The sequence below is a fragment of the Argiope bruennichi genome, chromosome 11, assembly GCF_947563725.1.
Source record: "Argiope bruennichi chromosome 11, qqArgBrue1.1, whole genome shotgun sequence".
In the NCBI taxonomy this organism is placed as follows: Eukaryota; Metazoa; Arthropoda; class Arachnida; order Araneae; family Araneidae; genus Argiope; species Argiope bruennichi.
Genome location: NC_079161.1, coordinates 18,087,574 through 18,097,639, shown reverse-complemented (window position 1 = coordinate 18,097,639; position 10,066 = coordinate 18,087,574). Strand labels below are relative to the sequence as shown.

General features: G+C 29.2%; 1 protein-coding gene across 5 annotated transcripts in view; it reads right to left on the bottom strand.

The window, feature by feature from the left end:
- Positions 1-1,564: 1,564 nt before the first annotated feature.
- Positions 1,565-10,066, bottom strand: part of LOC129957204 (RIMS-binding protein 2-like) — a 388,720-nt gene continuing 380,218 nt past the window's right edge. For 3 of the 5 annotated variants that reach the window (XM_056069422.1, XM_056069421.1, XM_056069423.1), the window contains 2 exons: positions 6,400-6,589; positions 1,565-2,957 (listed from right to left, as the gene is read on the bottom strand). In XM_056069422.1, coding sequence (XP_055925397.1) covers positions 2,749-2,957; positions 6,400-6,589 — 399 coding nt within the window. In that variant the 3' untranslated portion in view covers positions 1,565-2,748. The remainder of the gene's footprint in view (positions 2,958-6,399; positions 6,590-10,066) is intronic. The other 2 variants (XM_056069425.1, XM_056069424.1) reach the window with 1 other exon arrangement.

The following is a 10,066-nucleotide window of genomic DNA, read 5'->3' as shown; positions in this document are numbered from 1 at the left end:
TTTTCTATAATATTTAGCTTAATTTTTTACAAAATAAATTTTATTACAAAAAGTTTTTCTGCTTGTGATAAAAATTGAGCCATTCTGTCAACAGGTGTATACACAGTTTATGGTCTATTAACTGATTGTTTAGAGACCATACCATTTTTACTTACAATCCATACTTAAATTCAATAACATTATTTTTCTTTTTACACTGTACATTTTAAATTGCCATTACATTTGATTCTTTTAAACAATCAACAAGCTAAAAAGACAGTTTAAACAACTACTGAACTGAGCAAAGAATACTTAAATATTATAGACAAAATTTTTCAAATGATTTTGTAATGCAAATAATTTTTCAATATTTCAAGAAAGATTGTTTTTTTATATGTGATATCCACTCTAACCGTGGCCATACAATCAGTCTATCAAGCATTTAAGATTTGTATTTGCTATCAATTCAAAAAATGCTTTCACTGACTTAAAATATAATTCTTTGTTATTTGAATGAATGAAGTCTTGTTGAAAAAATTAAATACAGTCTTTTTTTAAATCAAAAACCAATCGAGTTATGAAATATTTTAATTATTTTAGACCAATCAACAATCACATCAAGGAAACAAAATTTGCTGAAGTTTGATCTTTCTTGAAACAGTTGGTTAAATGGTCTAAAATAGTGTTATTCAAAGTTTCACAACTCATATAGTTTTGTAAGAAGATTTTTTGTTTTGTTTAAAATGTACAGAAATATTTTACTAAATAATACTAATAGAAACTAGAGAGTCCTACATTGAATCAGTGGAATTTTTTTAATGTTATTTATATTATTTTTCTACTTGCATAATTTAAATGGTTTAAAAATTATTTGATCATCTTATTAATTTTATTACTTATCTTATTACTGATACGATCAGAGTGGATGATCCATTTAATGAGTAAGAGTTCACTTAAATAAGGAGAGGTTTGTTTGATTCAAAGATATTAACAAAAAAAAATGACTATATACATAAAAAAAATGGGAAATTTGGGAGAAATAATTTGTTTTGATAATTGCAAAATTTTATCCAAAAATTGCACATTTTTTTAAATTTAACAACGACAAAAAAAGTAGTAAATTATGCTAAGAGGATGAAATATTAAATGCATATTATTAAGCCTAATTACAACACACAAGATTATGCTTTGCAACATTAAGTTTAAAAATTAATGTCAAAGCATTAAGAAAGATAATAATGGAAATGAAAATCAAATTGTATATTTAAAATTAGATTAATCAGCCATAATTTGAAAACAATTTCTGAAATAATAGATTCACTTCTAAATGTCAAATCATCAAAATTATTTTTTAAAAAATGGAACAAATTATAATTTTTCTTTCTTATCCATAAATTTATTATGAAGAAACAAGAACTAGCATCAAACCGAACACACCCTTCTTCGGTTTAGAAACTTTGTTTGATGCTATCGATTTGAAATTTTTAATAAAAATAACAAAAAATCTGAATAACTATGACAATTCCAAATGATTAAGAAATAATTTTATATTATTTAAGTAATGTAAAGTTAAGTAATATAAAATAATAAGTTTTTCGATAATAAATAAAAAAAAATATTGAGAAATAGTTGAACCAATGATAAGCTTTAAAATTAATACAAAAGAATTAAATCACCTAAATATTCTTTAAGTCCACTTCTAACATATATAAATTATTTTGGCAAGGATATTAGTTATATTAATATAAAGTAAACAATCAATTTTTCAAAATTATTTGCGATTAAAAAAAATTAGAACATTTTAATGATATATTAGAAAATAGAAGATGGCGGTTAAGACCGAGGAGAGTTTTAACTCATTTTCTTAATAAGCATGCAATGTTTAATTGCATGTAAAAGAAAACAGCAGTCATCACTACAAAAAATCGTCACTTTTCCATTAACTTGACAACAGTTGCCATTTTGGACGTGATACTCTTCCATAAAAGCAGTTTTCGCCAAATGGGTGCAAATGCACCACATAACAAAAATTTACCACATAAAAGGTTTTATCAATATAATTTTTATCTCAATTGTTTGTGCATTTTGGCTATTGTCCAGCTAATGGAAAAGTACAAAAAAATAAAAAAAAAGTCTTGCAAAGACTTCATAGCCAATACAAATAATCCCATTGTGGGGGAAAAGTAATAATAAATATGAGAGTCATATAAATAAATTTTTTACGCACTAAATTAGAAATCTTCATTAAATGAATTGCCAGTCCAGTGTATAAATTAAGCAATCATACTTTTACTCATGCCAAATTACACCAAGAAGGCATTACGGGTTAGAAACTTAACATAAAGAATGGGTCAAAATAAATAAAATTGGTCCAATAAATTGAAAGTAACCCAAGCAACTGACTAGAAGGACATCCATCCATCCATCACAAACAATCAGAATAATGTTAACATTCTTAAACACTTCAGAAAGCAGCAGTTTTAAAGATTGATGAACAAAAGCTTAAATTGGCAGTGAGAACAACATCATTCAATTTCTCTAGCAAGGAAACCAAATAATTTAGTTTAAGTTCCAGTGCATCAATCTTTTGACGATATGATTCAGACACACAAGAGGAGACAATATGGTTCCATATATCAGATCAACAGACATACAGACAGACACACTGCAGGCGGAAGAACAGGTTTTATAATACACTTAACAGTTGATTCCCTGGCTTTTAAAGAGGGTTGTTAGTTAGTAAGCGGGGATGTAAAAAGATGATTCTTGCTACCAGTGCTGTCCTGATCGGCCTGAGCTATTGTATTGTCCCCTATCGCGATCTGATGGGTGGCCACCAGATCTGTCGTAAGTACGGTCTGTGCTGGGTCTATCGGAATACCTGGTTTTATCTGAAGGCATGTGTTCTTTAGAAGATCTGGAAGATGAATAATGCGCACTCCCTGAGCCTCGTTGGTACTGACTACTATCTCGAGATTCTGCAAGGAAAGAAAGAAATTAGACGAAATAAAAGAGAAATGTTGTTTTTCAGAAACTTTCTTGTGTAATCTAATAATTAAGATGAATGTGTGGTGGTAACATCATAAGCCAGATAACAACTTCCGGAGAAGAGTGTACACTTTTGTCTAGTGGCTTTGTTACGCGGCTACGAACCCTAACGTTGCGAGTTCGAACCTCAACTTTCACATTGGTGACCCTGGTTCTGAACAACCGCATCCTTCATTCAGCTGTCGTGGCTCCATCTACCGGAAGCAACCCCTCACACACGCTCGCCGTCGCCTGCCATAACGCTTGGCGCGATAACAACGTTCGTCGCTCGTCATAACTGGAGCGATAAACTCTACCGACTCACTGGTGGGGGATTATTGTGGTGGTAACATCATAAGCCAGATAACAACTTCCGGACACGAGCGTACACTTTTGTCTAGTGGCTTTGTTACTCGGCTATGAACCCTAACGTTGCGAGTTCGAATCTCAAACTCGGACAAATGTGTTTGTATGTGGTGGCTTTCTACAGGTCAGACTGTTTGATCTAAAGCTACCAAATTTGGTACATGTATACCTTGGAATATGGGAATGTGCACTTGGCAGCGATTTTTTGTTGCAATTAATTAAAAATTAGGCCAAATTTTGGCGTTTTTAGCGATAACTTTCGAAATTATAATCACGCAATAATAAAATGTACACAGTTACAAAAATTTTTTTTAAATGATGTTGATTTAATAGTTGTGTGAATGTTTGCCGCGTTTCGGCATTCTTTTTAAATGTTTGATTTCCAACAACATTGTTGACCTGAAATGCAAAGCGTTTTTATTTTTTCATCACGTGATTTTCTCACATTGTTGAAAGTTAAAAAAAAAGCATTTTCTTCAATATCTGTGTAGTTTACGAGACGTTTGAAAAAAGTTACATCATGATATCTCGAAATTTACAATACAATGTACACTACAAGGTGTGAATTGTACATTTACATTTTTAATAGACCTATGATGTCACGGACGGGTTTACATGAGCAGAGTTCATGTGCACAATAAGGAGAAATCAACTACAACTCAACTAAAATAATACGACTTTAATGTCTAATAATTAGATAGAAGCATAAATATGGTCTCATCAAATCAGTTATATGAGAATGATTTTACTAGAAATAAATATAAAGACGAACTAGTTCATAATAAAAATATTACCACTCTTGCACTTGCATAAAAAGTGCTGATTTTCAGCAAAGCCATGAACACGATGAATATTCAGAGTTTTGCTTATGAGCGCTTTGTACTTCGTACTTTAGTTTAAAAAAACACTGTATGCATTTTAGATGTCTTTTTTTTTTCCTTCGACTAATGAATCCAAAATTAAACATAAAAATATAGCTTTAGAAAAAAAATCATATGTCCAATATTATTTATCAAAATCATTGCGTTTATATGAGTGGAATGTACAGATCGACAGATGGTCAGCAAACAGAGGATTTAGTTCAAAATTTGGCTCAGATCTACTGTTTAGATGCTAAAACAGTGTACTAAATTTTATCTATCTAGCTCTTTACCTTTCGTAGTTATTGGGTTTACTTGTTCTCGGACAGACAAATTTCATGAGTATAGATTTTCTTCAGAACTTGACAGAAATCTGCACATTTGGTGTGAAAACTACATACAAAATTTCATGCAACTAGCTTAAAGTGTTTTTAAGTTATTGGGTTCAGAAATAAAAGGATATAATTTCAAAAATGTGTTTCTAATCTAGGGCAGATCTGAAACATTTAGATTTATCAAATGGAACTATTAATGATTATACAACTTTCTCTTTGTATATCTCGTATATGAGAAAATAATAATTTAAAAACTTCAAGATTGTCAAGCAAGAGAGGATGCGAGTTTGTAGATAATGTAATCATTTTGGATGATTTTTTTTTATAATTTACATACATTAATTCATTAATGCATGGAAACATATAGTAAAAGAAGAGAGGCAAGACTAAAGTTATGTACCATAAGAAATGAATAACTGCAGAATTTGACAGATGCTTCACTATCTCCTATTATATATCTTGAAGCAGATGAATTCAGATACATTCTAGTTTAAAGCCAGAATAAAGATTATTATCGTGATTCGATTATGAACAAAATCAGATCAGGCAAAATAATATCTTTCTATAAAACAAAATAACCCTAATTCAATTACATATTAATGTGCTGATCCTTTTTGTCAACATAAATTCAATTTATTCCCAGATTAACTGGTGTAAATGATATCTTTTTAATAATAATGGAAATTTCTGAAAAAATCATAAATTAATTTTTTTATTATACGTATCTCAGTAATAATTTATCCGGTTCTCAGAATCAAAATTTCGAGCAATATCTTTGATACTTTTAAAAATCAGAAGTCTGAAAATCGCCAAAAAAATGCCAAACAGGCTCAAGCGTGGCGATTGTTGGCAATCTTGGCGTAATCTGAGAATTGCCAAATACATCCCAGAAGGCATTCATCTTGTCATTTTAGGTAAAATAGAGCTTAGCAAACTTGGAGCAGTCTAAAAATAGCCACAAAACCAATTATCTCGGTATTCTTGGAGAAATTTAAAAATTGTCAAATAAATCTGGGATTGTAAATATGAACAAGTTCATAAATAGATTGCAAGAAGCTGGAAGTAAGAACTTGTAATTCTATGATTCGACTCTTAACTACCTATGTATTTTGCTAGATCAGAATGGCCAGTAAGACATTTTAATGAGAATGGCTTTTTGTTTGACCCTTCAAACATAAGATTCGAATTTGAATTATCCATACTAGCATATCTTAACAGAAACAAAACAGTTAATGGAATATAAATTTTTTTGGAAAGCTGTCCATATTCACAGCTCATTGAATTATCCTTAAGAGCTTTATCAGTATTAGCTTGAAAGAAATTTTATGATCCTGATAGAGAAGAAGTTTGAATAAAACAAGAAAACGAAAGCTGCCTCGCCAAAGTGCATTTTCTTTCTTTCTTTCTTTTTTTATTTTTTGCTAAGCTATAAAATTTGCCAAACTAAAATTTTAAGAAATTAAAAAAGAAAGGTTGACATTCAAACCAACTCTATCAAAATTCGTCAAATGAACTATATAATAAGAACTAATGATAAGAAATATAATAAGAAATGAAGAAAAAAGATGTCGACATCAGGTGAATTATTGTCTTATAAGAATCAAGGACCTCATTCGATTCGCACGAATAAGGAGGAAATTTGATTTCTATCGTGAATTTAATCAAGTATGTAAACCTGAAATTTATGTACTTCTGCATAATATATTTGTTCTAAATTAAAATGTAAAAGACAATAGTGCATTACAATGTAATTCGGCTGTTGTGTCACATCATCCACAACAAATAAACAGAGATATAGTCTATATGTTCACAGTAATCAAAGATTATGTTACCTTTCGGATAGCTACCTCCACTTCTGTTCGGCTGTGCTAGTCTAGGGTCTCTGAAATCTGGAGGAGCTTCTGTAAGAAAATTGGAAGGAACCAGACCTCTTTCCCCATTTAGTTCACCCATGTAGAAACCATCTTCATCAGCATCTCCATACACATAAATAACATCTCCTGTTCTGAAAGCTAACTCCATCTGTAAAAATGCAGTGACTGAAGTTATGAATCTAATATTAAATCATTGGAATCTTCTTTTGGTATTATGTTATTAATTAATTTTTCAGATGGTAAAAGATAATGAATAAGCAAAGTAGCATTTTAAAAATTTAAAATTTTTTGAACTGCACAAATCATTTTTTGCATGAATCCTTGTAAAAAATATAATTTTAAAAAAAGAACGGTTTCATAAAAAGTTAAGCATTTTTTGTTATATTTACTTAAGTAAATAGCATATCTAAATGAAAAGGAATATGTAATAGAAAATCATAAAATATCCTAAAATATTCCTCCAGCATAAATTTTTCAGATTTGTAATCTACCATTACAAGTTAAAATCCTATTTAGATTTCCAGGATAGTATTTAGAACTATATTATCTATGATAAACATAGTATCATATCTATCTATATATTGTACACTTAATAGTATATTATCAAGGATAGATATAGTTTAGTACTATAATCCAGCATTTATTATAGTATTTAGAACTATTTTATCATTGACAGAGGATTATACCATTATAGAAATATTTGAAACTTTGAAATATATCATGCATAATGCAAAATTGGCACTACATGCAAGTTAAGATGCATCATTTCTACAAATCAGATTTTGGAGTCTTTTTACTAATACTTAATTCCACTAAATAGCACTTTTGTCTGCAATTATTTTTAAAAAATTCATATTGCTTTCAAAGTATTGAAATTCAAGAGTGAAAGAGTTTAAAATGACTAAAGCAGATGAAGTGCATTATTGCATTTGATTTTTTGAGCCAACACAACCATGATGAATTTCAAATTCATGATGGAATTTCACAAGAATATTATCAGTGTATCCCAAATGAGGTTAAAAATGTGAATTCAAATAATGAATATATGTATCTGTTAAAATGTATGCAGCATATCTATAGAGTTATTGCATTATAACTAGACAGAATGCCCTACTATGAACCTGATGCCTATTACTTCCAGAGTTATCTCACCATTTTAATGAGTACGATATAGAAAAAGTGAATCAAGCATGTTATGGGGCCCACAATCATCCACATTGGTAGATGGCAGAAAAGGTAAAAGGTCTTTTGAAATTTCATTAAAATATAGTATAGTATATGAAATTTCATTAATATATAGTATTTATAGAATGGTTTTCTATCATTAGAAATTCATTGTCCAAATGTATAAAGTATCTTTTAATGAGAAATCATTCACAATGGTATGCTCTTTAAAAATTTTGAATACAGTTATCTGATTTTAAAGCTATTTTATTTTCACATTGAATGAATGAGAATGAGTAGTTTTGTGCAGTTAAATTCTCTGACAGATGCAGATATTTTGCAGCTTTAAATAGTGCTTTTTATGAGATTCCTCTATTAACAAGGTGGTAAATTTAGTTCCACATTTCAGCATATTTTTGCACATGCTAATTATTTATTTTAGATTTTTTAAATATATTTTTTAATTTTGTGAATATATATTTGTTTATTTAACAATAATAAGTTCAGACTACCCAACATCCAATTTTGTGCACTATATTACTAAAGCAGAAAATGACACTTATATATTACTGAGTGTAATGGGACATATAAGAAACTGAACAATTATTCTTGATAAATTATTAATATTGTATCATTCATAGAATTTGTAATTTTTTTAAGTTTATTTATTCAACAACAAGGAAAGTATATTTTTTAAAAAGACCTGTTTGTGGCCCTCTCTCAGCCTAGAGTCACTAGGCTGAGAGGGGCTATATCTCCTAACTAGAAATTCACTGCTGATTAGATTAATATTCAATCTGGAAACCAAACAAAAAAAAAGTGGGATAGTAATTTTTGAACCATAATAAATAAGGAATATCTCATTTGAATCAGCACGATGACCTGTGTTGACTTGCCTCTATTCAAATTTTTAAACCATACTAGCTGGATGTTTGGCCAGTGACATTAGATATGACTTGCATAGGCCCATGTACATAGTGGATCTTTAAATTCTGAAATTGGGAGTCTCCATCTCTGTAGTTAGAACTTTATTGTCAGATCATTACAGCTGCAGGGGGGGGGGGAGGTCACTGGGACAAGGATAATATTTTCCTTTTCTTTAGATTTATAAAAACCAAAGTTATTGAAGGGACTAAAGGAGTGGATAAAAAAAATGAATGTTGGATCTCAGATATTAATCGAAACTAAGCCACTGATATAATGATAATACAATAGTAAATTAGTTGCTATATTAAATATGGATTCTGTAATAATTTCTAGACTATGAATAAAGTACTGAGAAAAGTGGTCCCAAATAATTGGCTCAGATGTGGTTATCTAGATATTAAGAAGCCTATGATTATAATTAACATATGTAAAGAATACAGTGACGAATTAATTTTGGAATCAGTTTTTTTGCAAGCGGAAAAAGGCATTTTAACATTACAGCATGCAGATACATGAAATGTCAAAAGTTATATCATATAATTGCAATTTTGAGTTCATTCCATTCTCGCTGGAAACAAACTAAGAAATCAGGTATTTAAATCGATGAAAGAGAATTAAATCTGCATTTTATATTTATTAATTTTGTATATATTCATGATTGTTACATGCCTCTGAAAAATTATTTACAACATATCACAACTGCTCATTCAATAACAGAATATCCATATAAAGTAAAATTTTGCAAACCAAATTCAGATTTCATTCTATCTCAAGTTGCCATAGAAATGTGGTTTCTAGAAAAGTTTATCTTAGCAGGCATGCATTTGCAATGAAATACTACAAAATATAATTCATGCCAGATTAATAAAAAACAAAGCTTGAAGTTATTATTTAAATATATGCATGTTACTGCTGCTAAAGTTTACTAAGAATGCATTGGTTAGTATATTAAAACCAAACAGCAGATATAAAACCACAGCTACGTAGATTAAAGAAATAATTGGTGCATGTATTCAGGTAATATAAAAATTTCAGTGCAAATCCCCATGCAAATGTTATTTATTCTTGAACATAAGAAGTATTCACCTGCTGTAAAGTCACAAGTTGTCCGCAGTTAACATTTCGTCCACAATAAAAGTGAGCAAATGAAAAAGAAAAAAATAATGATGTGTTTTTATTCATTCAAATTTAATTTCAATTTATTGTGTTAGCAACAGGTTGGATTGAAACAAATGTCTTATAAAGCACTTTGTTAAATTTTGAATATAGAAATAAATTTATAAGTCTTTATGACTGAATAGGTAGTATTTATTAATAACTAAAAGTAACATTTCAATAGAATATAAAATCAAATATTCACTAGATAAATCAATTAATTTCATTTTGTGTATTTATATATGTGTATGATACAATAAGGTTCAAATTTATTGTCATTGTTAAATTATAATAAAATTATGCAATTCAGTCATAAATTTTATATATTTATGTAATTTCTGATAGATTAAAAAGTAAAGGAGTTATAAAGCTTGAACAA